This window comes from Carassius gibelio, chromosome A4 (genome assembly GCF_023724105.1).
Source record: "Carassius gibelio isolate Cgi1373 ecotype wild population from Czech Republic chromosome A4, carGib1.2-hapl.c, whole genome shotgun sequence".
NCBI classification, from domain to species: Eukaryota; Metazoa; Chordata; class Actinopteri; order Cypriniformes; family Cyprinidae; genus Carassius; species Carassius gibelio.
The window spans coordinates 23,870,930-23,890,885 of record NC_068374.1 but is presented as its reverse complement, the minus strand read 5'-3'; the positions used below and the strand labels follow the sequence as shown (position 1 = coordinate 23,890,885).

At 38.8% G+C, this 19,956-nt stretch overlaps 1 protein-coding gene across 2 annotated transcripts; it reads left to right on the top strand.

The window, feature by feature from the left end:
• Positions 1 to 8,254: 8,254 nt before the first annotated feature.
• LOC127973706 (ras association domain-containing protein 8-like) lies at positions 8,255 to 19,423 on the top strand. Of its 2 annotated transcripts, none has more exons than XM_052577390.1 (5): positions 8,255 to 8,522; positions 13,626 to 13,811; positions 14,706 to 15,604; positions 16,691 to 16,820; positions 16,966 to 19,423. In XM_052577390.1, the coding sequence occupies exons 2-5, from the start codon at positions 13,700 to 13,702 to the stop codon at positions 17,085 to 17,087; spliced, it is 1,263 nt and encodes a 420-aa protein (XP_052433350.1). In that variant the 5' UTR covers positions 8,255 to 8,522; positions 13,626 to 13,699; the 3' UTR covers positions 17,088 to 19,423. The 2 variants fall into 2 exon arrangements, with proteins under 2 accessions (XP_052433350.1, XP_052433349.1); XM_052577389.1 differs by having other exon boundaries at positions 8,256 to 8,522; positions 13,629 to 13,811.
• Positions 19,424 to 19,956: the final 533 nt, after the last annotated feature.

Genomic DNA, 19,956 nt, shown 5'->3' with positions numbered 1-19,956 from the left:
GATCTTATACTTTATTTGAAGCTCACAAACAGGTGAATACTGAAGAATAAGTTCCTTCAGATGTCAGGACAAGAGATCTGTGGCTCACAGGTATGAGCACTGCCTCATGGTTTCAGAGGTTGCTGGTTCAATCCCAGCCAGATCTCTGCGATTGGTGAATGAATGAATGGTGTGGTGTGAGTGAAGGGTGCACCCAAAGGAGGGGGATACCAGTGCGGTCTCCCCCTGGAGCTTCCTGCACCATGTCCAGCAGGGGTTATGCTTTTGGCCAGACTGAAAGAAATTATTTTAGGCTGTATAAAATTTCACACTTGCCGTCCCTTCCCCAACTACTTAGGTTACCATCATTTGCATTTTAAAGGCGTCACCCTTCAAAAAGTAAATGATGGTAACCTACACATTCAGTGCCCAACAACACACATAAACACACATATATATCCTGTGATCTACACATGAGCATATTATCAGAAGCATTAATAATTGCCACCAACTGACTCTATTTACAAACACGAATAGAGTAGACTACTATTTACCACATTACAACATCAGCGGATAAATAATTCTTGTTACTTTTGCACTTTATAACTAAGCTTTATAGAAATCGATTTCTTAGATTCATATTATCAAGGCAATGCAACAACTGTCGTTTTAATCGCTGTTCAGAAGATCTGACAATGGAATTTAGCAAGAGAGCCAACATGCAAACAGAGTCTGTGTTAAACCTGCATGAAAGATCTCACTGCCTTCAGACATGCTTAGCTGTCAAATCACTAGCACTTCAGCGAGGGTCAAAAACAAGACCAGCATCACTCAAATACTCCAGCAAGCACATTAAAGACCTGCTTTGACATATCAGAAAAAGTATACTTCAATATTAACTTAAATAACGCTAAATAAATACTAGTGACCTTACAAGAGAAGCGTACAATCACTTACAGGTGAGTCGCGTGACATCCTCCATTCATGCACTTTACCGCGGTATATGATGGTTTTGTTTAATGCTGGCCTCAAATATGTGCTGTAGAGTCTCTAAATGAGCTGTCATGCAGAATCTGCACTTTCATAGCTTTAAAGCGGTCTGAAGTTGTTGACACTGCTGTCAGGTGTCACGCTGACAATGATGCACAGTTTCAGTTTGCCGGAGGCAAAGTCCTCTTAAGCCCCTAGTGGAGCGGACGACAAACTGCAGGTTACCTCTCCACCAGACGAGACGTGTTATAATGCCACTAGATTGAAAATTACTTCAGGTTTGCTCACTAACTCTTTACTGAACGTTTACACACTCAAGCAGATTTCCTATTTATCACGTTGAATATGGGCTAGGTGCACAAGATGGCGCCGGTGAGCTTCAGCGACGCGAGTGTGTGCGTACTTATTTCCGGTCTTGCGACGCTCGCATTGACTGTAAGGGAAACTTACATACGAAACTTGGCTAGATGTATATAATTAAAGATTTTCAAATTTAACAGCCGATAGTGGTATATCAAAAACATGGGGAAACATCCTCCCTATATTTTGCGTACCTCTGTGTGGAAATTCATCAAGATACAACGCGGAGATTGCTTTATTCTTCTGTTGATTATGTGGATCAGCGTCAGGTCAGGTCCACAGGGATTTCTTCTTTCAAACACAAACCTCTCAAATATGCAATACTTTTCATTTTCGAAGAGCTGGTTTTGTTCTGTTAAGTAAGATAAATGTTTCTGACTGTCAAACAAGACGCACAGAGATTTCTGATAAAGCGTTTTATTAACTTTATTTTATATAATTTATAACTAACTGTACAATTAAACGTAATATAATTATGGTAGGTTTGCCTTAAATAAAAGATCGCTGTCTGCATTCATGTGTGTTTTTATCTGTTTATTTGTTTTGTGAAAGATCTGCAGCATAAATCATTATCTGTCTACAAGTAGCCATTGTTATTGTTTTGCATTAATTATCAGATTAAACAGATATTAAAATTAGTCACGTATTTTTTACTGTGTAAAATAATCTTGTGAAAATAACGATGAAACAGACTGATGTATGTGTACAATTGAGAAATGGATACTTCTGAAGATAAATCGCAGCCCACGTCTCACGAGGTAAATATTTAATATAAAAAATAATAATAACAATGCAAACATCTTCGAGAAATAAGTAATTTGTACATTTACATATTTGGTAAGATAAAATACATTATATAGCTGTGTATACACACCATGACTTCAACTTTCATTTCGTGAACAGTAGTGAACATTAGTGTATTTAATTCATTCACCGGACCGAAACATACAGGCTTCAAATCCACTGGCTCAGTTAACATTTGTAGTATAGTGATAATAGCAGTGTATATCTTATTTGCATATGAAGTGATATTATAAATCCTGTAAACATATAGAAGGTAATATTTGGACTTCTCTGGTTCTCTGCACTGACTTTAAACACAACCGGAAATACCTACGCACACACTCGCAAGACCGGAAATCCAAGATGGCGGAGATATGCAACTAGCCCATAAGACAGGTGAAAACTGTTTATGGAAAACAGTGGTCAGCGGCTCCCTCTTGTGGTCAGTAAGTGTAGTGGCGTTATTCATCGAGACGCCAAACTCGAAGAGAGTCGTTGGTGAGAGGACGCCAGTCTGTGGATTTATACCTGTTAAAAGAAATCGATCATTTTGTTAGGAACATGGAATCTAGCAGTTAATTGACTCAGATTAGCTTTCAACTGATGGGCGAAATGTCCTATGTGTTGAACTGGAAGACACAAGACCGAAATAAAAACACAAATGAAATGCTAAATAAAATATCTTCCAAGACGGTTGTTGAAATGGTTTACTGGTAAAGTCAACATATATTTATTTTAATATAAAGTGACTTTTATTGTATTCGTTCACAAATACACAGTGAATTCGTGGTATTTGCAGGCTTAAGGTATTTATAGCTAAGTTTAACAGCTGGTTTAACAGTTGTATCCTATGATTAAATTTACTCTGCGCTGGACATGGGAAGTCTCACATACTTGAGAGTACTGGTTCAAATCCTGAAACACATTATCGCTTTAAGCAATTTTTTTTAAACATAAACAGCAAAACACAGCGAAAATCAATTATATTCTGAGTCACTGAGTTTAAAAAGTTAAAGCGTTATTATAAAAAGAAATGTCATTAAAAAATATGGGGCTCAGAGGATAAATGTTTTCCTTTCATGCATTAAACTCTTGGTTCAATATCCCACCACCAAAGCTCAGTAGGTAAAGTGTCATTTTTTTAATCAATGCGTCCTGAGTTCAAATCCCACTATTGTTAAAGTAAAAGATTCCACACATGTTCCATTATATCCAACAAAGTGCCTCAAACACTAGCACTTGCTGTGAAAGTCACAGTGGTGCAGGTGGCTAAATACATGTTAACTGTACACATGAATGCTCTAGAGCTGTGGGTTCAAACCCTACCTTAGTGTGTTGTGACACAGAAAAAATAAATAAAAGGCTTAATCTTATACTTTATTAGAAGCTCACAAACAGGTGAATACTGAAGAATAAGTTCCTTCAGATGTCAGGACAAGAGATCTGTGGCTCACAGGTACGAGCACTGCCTCATGGTTTCAGAGGTTGCTGGTTCAATCCCAGCCAGATCTCTGCGATATGAATGAATGGTGTGGTGTGAGTGAAGGGTGCACCCAAAGGAGGGGGATACCAGTGTGGTCTCCCCCTGGAGCTTCCTGCACCATGTCCAGCAGGGGTTATGCTTTTGGCCAGACTGAAAGAAATTATTTTAGGCTGTATAAAATTTCACACTTGCCGTCCCTTCCCCACCTACTTAGGTTACCATCATTTGCATTTTGATGGTGTCACCCTTCAAAAAGTAAATGATGGTAACCTACACATTCAGTGCCCAACAACACACATAAACACATTATAATTACCTGTCCATGAGCAGATGTCCATCATGACAAATTTCCCAAACTCTGTATGGTCCAAACTCACCCCTTATTCTGTAAAGACCGATATAAACAAATAGGCTATACTGTATGTACAATATCATTATAAATCTTTAAAAATAGATCATGTGGACATCAGTTAAAGTTTTGCCTTTAAAGACTGACAACTAAAAGATTCTCTATAATCTTGAAGGTTTAACCCCTTCAAAAAGAAAATGATAGCAACCAACACATTTACTTCCCAACAACACACAGTCATATGTTAAAAGCATTACCTGTCCACGAGCAGATGTCCATTATGGCGAAACGTCATTCCACGTGTCTTAGAAATGTATATGGTCCAAACACTTATTCCTTATTCTGTAAAGGAAAAAACATGATTAATCAAAACAAGATAAGACATAAACATACACTTAATTCATATTGCATGTTACTTTCAATTGTACAAGAGAACTATCAATCTCCATTTACACATTTGCTGCCCCAAAATTACACAAAATAGCGAAATGCCAAACATTTTTACTGACCAATTATTGTTTATAAAAAAGATATTGTATATCAAAAATGTATTTTATATTTTAAAAACAGTGGTACTGAAAGTGCATAATGTCATCAGATTCTAGTGGATGTATTTCTTTCATCTTACCATTTTGTCGGAAAAGCAGAAGCCCAGGAAGCTGAGAACTAGAATGATATGCACCAGAATTCCAGAACTACAAAACAAGATTCAAGAAACATTGTGAGCAAATGTGTGAGGAAATCAAGTGCAAAGCAGAAGCTATGTGTCAGTCACTGTCTGTAAATGTACAATATCTTACAAAGTAAGAAAATCATGAAGCAGCAGGGGAAAATCAGAGGCAGAGCATCCACCATAACTTATTATTTAATACACTGACACAACAGACAACAGCAGAGATCAATGGAATTTAAGTTAATACTTTTTATCTTACATACGTAAATGAAGCTACTGGCTTTAATTCATACCAAAGCATCAATTATTGATTAATTTATACATACTGCAGTCGGTAACTTTTGACGCTCTAGCGGTTAATAAACAGAACTGCTTGCGTCTTGCGGAAGAACATCGTAGCCGGAACTACTTCTCTCTGTTTAAGTCCATGAAGAATCGCAAAGGTACTGGGTTACTCCGCCGCGGTACCCCCGAAGCAATCTAAAATAGTCCGAATGTAAACACTTATTATAGGTGCACCCTAGTGATTCAGGACAGGCTACAAACACGGTTTGGAAAATGGATTCATGGTGTACTCACTTATTATATACATTTTGTAAATTTTGAACACATAAAAAAGTTACGGACCGCAGCTCTGATTGGTTGTTTTTACCGGGAACGGATGAACTTCTGCAAATGGCAACAGGTATAGGTCTCTGCAGTAATGGGAGTTACGAGATCAAGGTGTTTTTACACCATGATACCTGATTGGTTAATGTAATAGTGACGTTAGGTTTAGGGGTGGGGTTGGGTAAGGGGGATCATTTAGACGGCATGATTCAGAAACACCCAACAGTTTGAAAACACCCACATGGTGATAAACGCCCAGTTTTGCTCTGCAGAGACCTAAGTCTCAATGGCAATAGGACCACTGGGAGGAACCAGAGGAGCTTGATTTTTTCACAGATTATCTGTCTCATATTCTACTGTCAGGACATACTGACAGGTTTAACAAATATGTACAAAATACATTTTTACAAAAGTTACCTACTGCAGCTTTAATGCATGGCAGTAATTTTACAAGAAAAAAATGTGTGCTTTATGAGGAAAGAGACTACTAACATTAAAAGTAGACACTAAGGTTTCAAATGCACGATCTGTACTTGTTAAATCTGTTCAAACGTGTGTTGCGCAGACTGTTTACAAGCGACACGTTGCTAATGATCCAAAGGTATCATGCTGAACGTGACGCGCTCGTGGAAGAAAGCGTGTTTTAATTATCATACAGAGATTACAGATTTATATTTTGTATTTAAAGACTGCAAGTATTACATACCACTGAGAAACACATTCTTATTTTACAATAATAAAAAACTGTTGCATGTTGCATTCTCACATCTGACATGTATTTTCTCTCTGTGGATATTTGCTATGGTTGTTTAATAACAATGTCACAGAATTCTTGTGTTAAGGGAGGAATAAGGTCAGCAGAAGGTTTCTATGGGACACAGATTGCAGACCATGTTATCCGCCACAACACAACAGTAACAGATCACAGATTTCTGGGTGGATAATCTCATCACAGGCTGGACAGATGTCACATGCAGCACAGCAGATAAACAGACCTCATCCAGGCATTTAGTGCACAGACTAATCCACTGTTTTGAGCTTTATTACAATCTCTCCACGTGTACACATTAACAATGCATTCTTATCTGAGTGTCAAAATGTTTCATGTTTCTCTCCTTTTCAAGGTTAATTTTGGGTAAAGGAACATTAAATTAATGTGTTGTGTGTGTGTGTGGAGATGTTTTATATATATATATATATATATATATATATATATATATATTAATGGAAAATTGTAACACATTTACCCAGCAAGTGCATAACTGATCCACAGTAATCAGGGCTATATGACTACACTTCAGGTTGATGCGGCACAGTAATTTACATTACAAATATGTTATGATTGCTATTGTTACGAGATATTATTCAAATGAGTGTTAAGAGTGTAGTCACAGATCAACTTTTGCTCTGTTGGTGTTATTTAACATGTTCCGTTGCATCATTTTGGTCATTTATTGTAGGGGATGCCAGGGAGAAATGGCACATTTCTCAAAACTCTACACATAAAACCACAAAACACACACACAACACTCAAAACCTCACACATATCTTGCAGAAGCAAACCCTTCATTCAAAACTATTTTTACTTGTCTAATAATGTGAAGAATGTAAATCTCTCATGTGTATTTTGCTTGTTTCAGAGTGCAGTGGAGTTTGCCATAGCACATGCATATGCACAAATGTACAACGGATGAATTTTACACAGTTATGCAACTGAACGGAATCAATACTGAACTGACATGAGATGTATAATGACACTGTTGACTTGTTAGAGCTGATTTGAGACTATTGTGAAGCTGCTGTGAAATTACTGATTGCAATGAACTGCAATGAATTAATTTTAAAAATACAGTGTGAATCATATAAATATTTTTTTTATTATTATTATTCATATGCTGGAGCTGATTATTTGTTATAACTTTGTTGCACCATTGCAAAGCTTCTGCCAATATATACAACTGTTAGAGCTGAATGATTAAAATAAAAATAAAGTACCACTTTACAGGATAATTCCTCTTTCTATCAAGCAGCAAAAAGTTTCAGTTGCGAGAAAATTATGTTCTAAATTAAAACCAGTGTTCTTACTTTTTGTGGTTGAAGTTCTCATTATAAAAATATTACTGAAAGTAAGTAATGAAAGAATTTAAAATATATCTATTCTTCTCTCTTTTACTGTACATTATGACTTTCACGTTTATGTCACTGTTTGTAAAATTTATTAAATGGATAATGCAGAGTAAAAGTAAAATACAGCATGAGCATAAAATATGATTCCAGTTTATGCAGCTATACCCTCTTAAAAATAAAGGTTATTTTTTGGCATCTATGAAGAACCTTTAACATCCATGAAACCTTTCCATTGCATAAAAATTACTTTATAGTGAAAAAAAAAAGTTATTTAAAGCGCTTTAGAAATAAAGTTGACATTCTGACTTGGCTTGTATGCATATTCAGTGTATATATGTATGTACTATATGTATACACACATTATATATATAGAGAGAGAGAAATGTAAGTAATGTAAATTATAAGAAATTTCTTCAAATAATATAGGCTATATTTTCACACATAGGTCATCAGTAAATGAGTGTGGCATTTAAATGGCATTGTTCCCCACATGAAACAAGAGAGCTGTTGGTTGAATGTGTATAATACTGTGGTTAAAGTTTTGAAAAAAGTTAGTTTTATTATAGCAACACGAGTTTAAAGCTTGTAATGTGCTTGTAGTTTTGCAGACTTGGCCTAAAGATTAGGTATATGAGTGAATGTTTTCACTGAGTGGGCTTCAACTACCACTTTTAGTGTCTAAGTAATGTTTTAAAAACTATAATAAATAGCAAAGGCTACTATATCAATTGGCAAAATAATAGTTAATTGGCTAAAAACGTGAAAGGGTTACCAATTTGTAATTTGTATAAAATCTTCAGACTTTGCCATATAAGCCCTAAATGTGCGGTACACGCAGTGTGTGTGTGACTGAGCACACTTGTTCAGTGTGGGCTGTGCGGCTTTAAAGCGCTCGCTCCATGATGCCTTGCGGTGTCCCGCTAGCGCTCAGCTCATATTTACTCGCTTGAGAGCAGAGCTGCTGCTGCTGCTGATGTAACGGGCCACACTCAACTTCAGCGCGCGGACCCTCCTAACGGGACTACATTTACGGACGTCAAAGGAAGGGAGTCTTTACGAAACGTTAAAAGGAAAACCACACCGTTTGCTTAAATCTCGGTTCTGGTCTGGCGGAGATAAGTGAACCCGGACTGAGGACTGAAGCGGTCCGGGACTGCAGACACACGCAGGTACGTAAAATGATTTTAAATAAACATCTCCGCACCGTGTTTTTGGACAGTCGGGAAAGCAAGAGAGAAGGACGACATGCATTTCATGTGTTTTCATGGGGCACTTTAAAAAAAAATTGACGGGACGCGTTACATGAACGCGCAGGATAACAGACTGTTTACAGTCAATGTCAGGGCTTTATCCCCAGTCCAGATCTACTGATATGCGTTTCAACGGGTGATGGTCAGTGTTGTCCATCAGATCGGCAGCAGGCCTGAAGCCCCTCCTAAACTTACAAACACACAGCTGTGCATCCCATAAACACTAACTACGACTAGAGGTTTTATAGTAAATTTCATCAATGACTCAATAGACGTAATATTGGACCGGGGCTAGTTGTCACAGTGGTTGTATCTGGGTATTCATAAGGTTCTGAATCAAAATGTGTTCAGCTATTTAATGGTATGGTCCATTGTCACATACCTCGAATAGTGTGACAACATGCCCCTCTGTTGTGTATTCGTGTAAACCGTAAGTTATGTGCAGAAATTGTTTTCAAAAGCATTCACTGGAGCAAAAGTACCACAACTAGCCCCAGTCTCACTATTCATATACTTAAGATCAGTAGTGTACATGTAAGTATGTACAGTGAAAATATTAGAATTTTCTTATTAATAGATAGGACTGTATTTGTTAAGCTGGCTTGATTACATAAACCGACTATCAGAACTTACACAAGAGCATGCAGTAGAGGCCAATCTGTTGCCTTTGTTATTAAGGTAATGTGCTTTACAGCAGGTTTGAATTTCTGTTTATCTGCATCATATTTTAATGTTCTACATGTCCACTCTCTCAATTTCACTGACAATTATGATACATAACTTACATTTTTGCTTGCTTGCTTACTGTCACTTTGTGTGTAAAACTAAAGGGTGCCTTCGTACTAAAACTGTTGTTTGTTAGGGAAACGGAAATGTCTAGACAACATTCCAGAAGCATCTTAATGTCACATTATGATGATCTAGAACAAATTCAAGAGTGCTTCAGCAATAACCAAGTTCATATGTAATGAATGCATTGCTTATTTATTGGTCAAAATTGAACTATGCTGAAATCTTTAGTTCATTTTCAACATACTTCTTTCAACCACTCCTTCAGACTTAGCAAGGCAGGGCAAGGCCAATCAAAAATAGACCAGACGGAGTCATCTTAGTAGCCAGGTTATTGTGCAAACACAGGATTTGTATGTGCATTTTTTATCTGTCGGACACCACCTTCCTCTGCCGCACTCATAGATCTGTTTACACACGCCTCATTCACGGAACTGACTCACTTTGCAACCAATTCCACATACCTCAGCCGCTCATTACACACGCTCTCATATGACAACAGCTGGCTCATCAAACACCCACTGATCAAATCTGCTGATAATGGATAACATGAACGTGCTAAATAACTCTGGCGCAAGACCTACCAGACCTACCTACAGTATGCGTGTAACCACAGGACTGTGTGAATGAAGCTCAGGGTCTCTCAGGAACTTCAGATAATTAAACCGTCCATGTATTTCTAATATGAGTGCATGTCATAGTTCACAGACAGTTCGAATCCACACTGTCCAACTCGAGGAAATGAAGAGATTTGTCTGATGCGCAATAAGAGAACAAGGTCAAGAACGAGATAAATCACCTTTTTATATGCATGTTAGGGTATGTGCACAATGTGCGACAAAATTCATAATCAGCATAGTATATACTACATACATACAATCTGATTTTTCTCATCTGACCGCAGACAGTAAATCAGGACAGCACGTTTTTTTACAGCAGTCTTTACTTAAACTGCAAAAATAAAAAGAGTGGACAACAGCCTTCACACATATCTTTCAAAATAAAAGTCCTGCATCAGCAAAACATTTAGAATTCAGTTTTTTTTGTTGTTTCTTTGTCTGCACACTCTTCCGTCCACCTTTTGGGTCACGACCCACCAGTGGAGAAACACTGCTTTATACGTTCAGCTTATTTTGCACTAATTAGTTTGTCTAAGTGGCAACACTGCCCAGGCTGTTGAAAAGGATAAGACCGAACAGCAACACATTATTGGAGACCAAACATCTAAATAATTGGTACTTGAACTGCACGACATGCATATGTCCAGCATCCCTTCCCCCACATTATTGTGTGTGATAAAGCCACTTACTGTGACATACTCACCTCAGACTAAAGTTACTCTCAGTTAATGAATGGGGTTTCTCACCCTCAAAAGAGGCTGTACTGACAAACAATTTTATTTTAAATGGTTTTAATTCAGTGTCAGTTTGTGACCCATTGGTGCGTTGTTCAGCTGGGAACCCCAGATAGGATACAGTTATACAGAAGGACATGGATGTAAGTTAAAACAAAGAGATTGTTCCTTAATTGCTGGTGTTTGTTAGTTCCCAGGCCGGTCACAGCCGGCCATGTTAGAAATTCACAAAGCTGCGAACGCATCACTATGGAGATGGATTGTTTGTGTCCAGTCATGCTGTGAGGCCTGCAGGGGTGGGCGTCTCTCCAGTGGACCTTTGTGTGTGTCTGGACCCCTGTGAGAACAGCCGCCCACTACAGTCCACACAGCGTTAGGGTCCTGAGGAGTTTTTCAAGGGCTGTAGATAAAACGAATTACAGCCACTGAAATGCTAGACAGTGAAACAAGCTTTCATCTCAAAACGTGTCTCTGAAACAGCAGACCTGTTGAAAGATCTGGGATTTTTGTACTGACTATGGGTCAAGGTAGACACCAAGTTTAATTTGACACAAGTTTTTGATGAATAAACAATTGACTCTAAATTACACAACAGATCAACACATTTAATGTACTGTACTGCCAACCCTCACCTCTTAGTTTCAATTTGTGCCAAAAATATGACAGCTACCTTGAGAAGTTTTATAAAGGTTTGACTGTTTATGTTCAACAACCCTGAGTATAGCAGAATGGATCCACAACATTGACATGACAGAGTATGTGATAGCACGCAGGGACCGTTACACCCAACAGGGTTACTGTTGCATACAGCCATATGTGCTGTACTGATCTGTGTTTACAGACGTGAGACATGTGAGTCGACTGGAATGTGAGATTTGTGTTACATGCTCCTTTAGCAGCTGTCTTGGCTGTACCTTACACCGACAGGCCGCCAAAACCTTGAGTTTGTTAAATTTAGCCCCAGGTCATGGAGCTGAAGCTTGTCTGGAGCAGATGCCCGTATCATGTATTAAACACAGATTCTGCAGCTGACACACAATACTGTTGGGGGTAGGGCTTTGATGCAGGGTTTAAAACATACAAGAAAACACCACCACCTTACTGTATGCTGCTTTACTTGAACGGGTAGGACTGAACTGAATTAACAAGCTTGTGAGAGATTTCTTAAGTAGAAGTGAATGATTACACTTCCTGGCCTGATGTCTCTGTCCAAGAGAGACCCATTAGAACATGATGTCCAGAGTATCAAAACACACACCACACCAGGACAGAAGTAAAACAATATATTTCGAAAATGTGAGCGGTGCTTGCACATGCAAAAGCTAGGATGTTGTGGGTGGTTGCTAAGCAGTTCTAAGTTGTTTAAGTGCATTTCAAGGTAGTTACTAGGGTGTTCCTTGTGGTTGCTATAGATAGCCCAAGTCAAAAGAACCCAACCCTCTGTCTCTGTTATTCTTGCTTGGATACCTCCTTCAATTTTTTTTTAAATCATCCACCAGGTAATAAAATCAATTAAGTTTGACATGAAACGGAAATTTACCCTGTTTTGTAAGTGCATCTTATTCATCCGTTATATCCTCCTTTCTAGTCTAGGAGATTTGTGGTATGCATAAAAAAAAAAAATAAAAAAAAAAATTGGATTAAAAGTATTGGATTAAAGTAATGATTCACCTTGGCTGGACTTCTCCACTCATTTAGTTCACTTAAACCTGCTTCTTGTTTACGACAGACTACAAGCTTGCATTCAGATCTCCCTCCATCCAATCAGCAACTGATGGACAGAACCCACCACCCTACAATTATAATTAATTATATAATTATAATTATCTTTTCCCTTTTCAGTTCATTTCACATCACAATACGGAAGAAGAGATGTTGCTTTTTACATTGCAACTTTAAAACATTATAGAGCACCCTTCCTCAACAGGTTTCACATTATGAGGTATTTTAATATCCATAGCACACATGTAGGGATGATATCCATGCCATTTGAGGGAATAATTGGGGTTAGGTGTTTGCGTAGTATTGACATACTGATTGCACTATGTTGATATGCAGTTAACACGGATATCAGCTGGGTGTCAGATGGCATATCAAGATATTGCCCACTGCCCATCAGAGGCCACTTCAGATTTCAGCAGCCCAAACACTCCCAGAGTCAGACAGAATGAGAGACAAACAGAGGACTTTCTCTCGTCACAACACACACTTATTAGATGTATTGCCTGCCAAGGGTGTATAGCTCATCTCACTTATCCTTTATGAGTGCATCTCATGGGAGTGGGCGCAATCCATACTGTTCACACAGGCCTGTTTGGACCAGTTCTTCTGCTTGAGCGCTTCATGGCTAAATAAATCACCCTCATCACTCAGTACACTGCCACAGAGGAGGACAGGCATCATTCTATACCAAAGTTTTCCCTACTAATGATATGAAATAATTAAAACTGGCACAAAAATAAATAAATAAATAACATTTATGTGACCACATCTGAAATTGGGAGTTTGCAACATATATTCTGTGTAGTAATATGTGTTAACATTCATAACAATCCTTAAGAGAACAACAGTGTAACAAAAAAGGCCAAATCACAGTGCAGTAAGTGAAAATTCATTTGTGACCCAGATTTGAGGATAATATCAAATCAGGGCTTCTGTGAGCAAGCTGGGAGTAAAACTATAGAACTGCAACACCCTCTCTACATGAGGAGCTAAAGATGCCGTCTGCAAGACTAACAGTATGGATGGAGCATCATAAAGAACCAAGTGCTAGTAAAGTCACTGTTATTGATTAAGGCTCTGAATACAGAGAGGTATTTATAGTTAAATCATTTCTTATGTAAGTGGAATTAGCACAAACAGTTCTTTGGTCTTTCAAGCAGTGATAAGAGCAGCATGCAGACCAGAGAGCTAGTAACGGGTGCCTGCAGAGGTGAGGAATGACATCATCCAGATGAGAGGCATGGAGCTGAAGGTATGGGTGGATGGAGTGCAGCGCATCGTCTGCGGGGTCACAGAAGTCACTACATGTCAAGAGGTTGTCATCGCTTTGGCCCAAGCAATAGGTGAGACCCTAAACACAATGAGCCCTTATCATCTGCATAGGCAAATTTAGCTCCAAATAGGGTTTTGGTCACTTTTACACACTCAAAAAACATTATGGTGAATAACTTGTACCACAATGGTAACATTTTTAAGAGAACCCCCCCCCCCCCCTTTTTTTTTGCATGTTCCCTTTCAAGCTCCTTCCTCCTTTGTTCCTCTTCTCTTCTGCTTCTGTTTTTTACACAACATAAGTCTCACTATGGCTGTCTCCTTGACAACAAGCCCTCTTTGAGATCAGAGATTGGAGCAGTGAAATGCAGCATTGTCCCATCTAGTCTCGGAGTTCTACCCTGATCCCCCCATACTAGAAAAAAATGAGACTGTCTTATTCCATTATTTCATGTATAAGAGCTTCCTCTGTGCCACTGAGGCGCCTCATCTCTGGTGAATGTTGGATGGATTTCCTTTAGAAAGTTGAATCTTTGTGTCATCATGGCTTGCATGTCTGCTTGCTTCTCTGTTTAGCCATTGACAGTTTTATTAAAGTTGAAGTATGTTAAAATATTTTTGTCTAACTATATGCAAGTCATTCATAGGTATATTTTCCTATAGCTTAAAGGAATTGGCTTTGCTACCGCACAATGCTGTGTTTGTTTGAATATCCTGGAAATCCTGAGGCTCAACCAGTGGCCTGATTTTGAAGCAGTACTACTTGTTTGCCTGACTAATGACAGATTGGGGGAATGTTTAAGAAACTTGTTCGAATACAATCATTGTTTTTGCAATTCAGATTTTTTTAAATGACACTTCAACTATAACTGAAACTAGAAAGCTATAACTGGCAGCACAGAGCAAATTACAAACATTTTATTAAATGTCTAAAGCAATGATAATGTAAAAGTATTGTATTGCAGGGCGGACTGGTCGCTACACACTGATTGAAAAATGGCGCGAGACAGAGAGGCACTTGGCGCCGCATGAGAATCCTGTAGTTTCTCTAAACAAGTGGGGCCAGTACGCTAGTGATGTGCAGTTGGTGCTTCAACGTACAGGCCCATCTCTGAGTGAGCGTCCCACATCGGACACCTCTGCAAGAGCCCCTGAGCGCAGCTTATACCGCCAAAGTCTCCCTCCCATGGCAAAGCTCCGCCCCACTGCCCATGACCGTTCTCTCAAACGTCGTGAACCAAAACGCAAGTCCCTCACTTTCACCGGTGGTGCCAAGGGGTTACGTGACATCTTTGGGAAGAGTCGTGAGGGTGAGACCAAGCAGAGAACAGTTAACACAATACGAAGCAGCACTCCAGCCCCTACCCAGGAGCTGTCCAGCCTGGTGCAGTTGCAGAAGGACAAGTTGTGCATCCTAGAGCAGAAACTGCAATCCTGCGAGACTGAGTTACAGCAGCAACTGACAGATGAAGAAGAAGAGGAACTGATCAAACTAGAGCAGCAGGTCCGAAGGAATGAAGCGGAGATGAAGGAGCATGAATTCTGGGAGAATGAGCTGAAGATTGAGCAGGACAATGAAAGGCAACTTCGTGAGCAGCTGCAGGAGCTGCGCAGCCGTGTTCAGGAGTGCGAGGAGCAACTAGGAGAGTACCTGGCACGTATTCAGTGCATGGAAGCAGGCCTGGAGGCAGAGCGCTTGCAACAAGAGCTGATGGAGACACGATTAGCGGATGAAATGGAGGTCCGGTCGCGACTGGATAAGGCTCGTGCTGAGCTGGACATGCAAGTGCAGCAGGCTGCAAGACTGGAGAGCAGCTGCAGAGCTGTGGAGCTCTCACTTGGCCAGTCAAACATTAGACTACAGGTAAGATCGCCTGAGGGAACTGAACTAACTTTCACTTAAACCAACAGTTGAAAGTGATAAGAATTGACTTTTGTTGAGGACCAAATCTATTTGACATCAAGTCTGGTAGATTTGGTTAGTGTGAAGGGTTTTCCAAAATCTGGTGCACAACAGTAAACCAAGTATTCAAGTTTGTAGTTTGTATGAAAGCAATTTGTCCAAAATAGTAGAAGTTAATTACTACTGACGACTTGGGGAGCATGCAGAGGTGTAAAAGTGGACGAATTTCCAAAATATTTATATCTCATAGCTCAGGGCTGTTCAGTCCTGATACTGGAGGACCACTATCTTGCAAAGTTTAGCTCAAATCCTAAACAAACAAACCTGAACCAGGTCTTCATGATCATTAAAAACATCCAGGCAAGTGTTTTGGTTGGTGTAGATTGGAGCTAAACTCTGCAGGGCATTGGCCTTCCAGAAGCAGGATTGGACAATCCTGTCATAGCTGTTCCATCAGAGAGCAATATACAGTCTTTGCATCTCTTGCAGTGCATCCAAGGAGGATACACTCAAGAGCTTTTCTGTACATATAAAGTTTTGGTAGCAAATCCAGTGTTCTCTAACCAAGTGTGACAAGAACCTATGAAGCAAAGTGCTAATGAATAGCCAGTACTTTGTTCCATACAGTACAAGCATGACTGCTGAAATCGTGTGAACTGCAGCTGTTTGTTTTGGACTCTTTGGCCTTAAGTTCCAACAATGCTACTAATCGGCTTTGCAGCATGTTAATGGGAGCTGGGTAGGGGCGGAGGGTAATGGTCACGGATATTATGTAAAAGTTCTTTGCCAGAGCTTACATATGAAGTGATGGAGCAGGATATCCCAGTATAGTTTGTATTCACCAGGATTGTTACATAAAGATACACTTGTATTAAGAGCACTAAATTCTCTCTGGACTGTTGGAGTAACAAATGATAGTTAGGCAGATTTTGGAGCACTCTCTTGGCCCGCTTCTTTCTTAAAAAAAATGTGTGAACATAGTACGATATAAAGAATTTGTCTGTTTTGGTGGTTAGATATTTTTTAACTTTTGATTGTTTCATTTAGGAGAGAGAACAGGAACTGGAACAGTTAACTAAGGAGCTGAGGCAGGTCAACCTTCAACAGTTTATCCAACAGACTGGCACCAAAGTAACAGTTCTACCAGCTGACCCTGGTGATGAGGAAGCTAACACGGGTACAAACACGGACATACTTTGTTTTGTTCTTCATTTAACCTAATGTAACCAAGCTATAACGCATGTTTCTAAACTCTAAAACACAATGTGTCAATTTTAAAGTGTACTTTACGGGTAGAGTCACTCTTTGTTTTATCTGTGTAGAGTCAGATAATCAGTCAGGATCTCTGAAGCGGCTTGGATCAGCTCGACAACTTCCCGCTGACCTACGAGCACTTCAGAGCCCGCTGAACACGACCTTTAACCCAGAAGGCATCTACGTCTGATTTTGCACCTGGCATCAACATTTAAACAAAATCTGCACTTCCTAAATGACTCCATATCACCATGAAGATTTCCTTTTGGATCATACTTCCTGGAATTACAGTAGTGTATGCTGTTTAAAGATTCATCAACAAGCAGCGAGTGTTTTTTAATGGTGAAGATTGCTTCCTCTTGATGTCTGTTTGACTAATCCAACCCAATCAGTGCTTTCTCCAAATCCTACAAAGACATCTCCAGCTGAATGTATGCTCACTTTCACTGGACCCAAAGCGCAGTAAGGCTTTGAATATGTCTCGAACATGGCAACTACTGGACTCGTACTGAAAAACAGACAGAATCCATGCTGCCTCAGTCTATGCTCAATCCATCAATCTTCTGGTGCAAGTTAGAAAAATGCAGCATCATGATGTCTTTCATTTCTGGAATGTTTCTGAATCTCCAGGTAAACCTCATACTCGATGCGATAATGCAAGCAGCAGGAATTTTAGGGAGATGCAAAGATAAATTATGCAGTTTATATTTTATGGCTCATCGTTGTGATGAAAGCTCAAGGAAAAGGGGTGGTGTTGCGCCTTAGTTTGCACTTTATTGGCCAAAACATCTGCTGTGGAATTTTACTGAAAGAGCTGAAGAAACATTTTCGACGTTTGATCACACTAATCAGGAAAACAGGTGCATGCAATATTTTAAAACCGTGTGAGAGCGAGTAAGAGAGGTGTTTTTGCATGAAAGCAGCTTGTGGCAAGTGAAATATGTTACTTTTTAAAATAAAGCAAAGGAACGTTGTTTTGTGACGAACAGCTTTAGTTTTAAATAGAATTCTTTTAAATTATGCAAGTACATTGTAGTTACTCACAAGTCGTAATGAGTGGCTTATTAGATCAGTGTGTTCTTAAGCTTTCAAGTGGACCTTTTTGGCCAATAAATGCATTTTATTTCTGACACTGAATAGTTTTATTTTTTTATTTAGCTGATCTCACTAAAATCCTTATATCTTTTCCCCCACATACTAGCAAATACCACACCATTTGCATATATTTGAAGAAAATATTTAGAGTTTTTACTGGTTTTTAGAACTTTATTTCTTATCAAACCAAAGTGTTTTGGAAGTCATTAATATCTGCATGAATGTAAAGGTTTGTAATTGTGCGTATGTGCAAAAGGAAGCAGCTCCAAAATATTATGCTGATGACTTTTTTTTTTTTTATTGTAGTAGCACCTGCTTCCCTTAAAGCTATATTCATACAGATGCAGAATGACATTTATTTTTACATTTAATATGGCCATAAGAAGTGAGATGTTGGAAATGTCTGTAAGGACTTGCTCATTTAGATTTGCTATGTAGCTTCTGGACTTGTTTTGACATTTTAGTAAACTAATAAAGCTTACAGATATATATATTTTTTTTTTCTCCAGAAAACACTAGTTTGCCAAAAGCCAAAATTTTAATGTGATGTTCTTGGATGACTGAATCATTTAAACAAATAACAGGTTTGGTTTAAAGCTTTGCTAACAGTATCTATACATTAAAAGCAAAAACCCTCTGCTTCTACATTTTTATTTTTGGAGAAGTCTTGTTTATTTCACACAGAACTGTGGCTTAGATGATCTTCAAAAGAGAATTTGGCTGACTTGAAGAACAAAACCCATCTCGATGTGACAAGGGGAACGTTTCAGAAGCATGCTTTACTCAAAGAAAAAAAGTGTAAATAGCATATAACAACATATCAATAAGTAGCAAAGTGGACTATTTTTAACAGATGAAAAAAATCTCTAAACAGCTAAAGTAAACTAAATATGTTTATTTTTTAGCATTGTTAGGATGCATGCACTGACGTTCAGTTTTAAGCTTGTGTGGGAGGCCTGAGGATCCACCTATGGCACTTAATACTCAACTTGCTGTATTAAGGTGTAATATGAACTGCACTAAATGCCTGTATAAATATCTGTGCAGTCGTAACAGGCTTGAGGTATGGGACTGATGTTGTGCATTAGAAATTAACAGTTTGTATTTTATCGCCTGCTGCTATGCACACAGGTGTGACTAAAACATTAAGCTCAGCTGAAAGTTGTTAAGATCCGACGGCATAATGGTCTGATATCTCTGGATCCCAAGTTTTAACCTTTAATGCAGTACCAAAATCTCTTTGGCCAACAGACTTCTATTTAGCTCTTTTTTTAACCAGTTGTTATTTGAACTATTTCCTCTTTGAAAAGTGTCAGATGTCTGGAAAATGATTTATGTTGACATGTTTATCGAGCAGCATAAACTATTTATGGCATCAGTGGAAAAGGTGCATTAACACTGTAAGAAATGAAATAAATTTGGAGTAGAGCATCGCTGTTTACTGTCTTTTTTAAATTCTTTTGGTTGTTGCAGTCACCATCCTACAACTCCTTTGTTATGTTTATGTGTGTTTAGCAAAATTATTACACAACTGGTCAATTGGGTTAATTCTGGGCTCAGATATTTTTCAGTAGTTCCGATTTAGAGATTCATTCAGCAAGGCAACTGTTAAAAAAAGCAACCACAAGACTGGTCCTAATAATATCAGAAAAATCCCTGTCGCAGCTTAATGAGGGTGTCCAGCTGGTTAAAGACCTGACTATGTTCAAACACCCTGATTTCCCAAATGGCTTCTTCCTAACAGAAGTCTGAGCTGCAGGCACCGAGACTGTTGGATGGATTTTTACTCAAATCTAATGACTGCAGGCTTCTCCAGTGCAGAGGTGGAGACTTCTGCTGAGAAAAGGAGCACTGCATGCCAGGAATCAAGTCCCACATAAACAATCAATTTCACCTCTACTCAATATGTGCACAGTCTGACAGCAAGCGTTAAGATCGCATATATCAAGACCAGATGTCTCGTC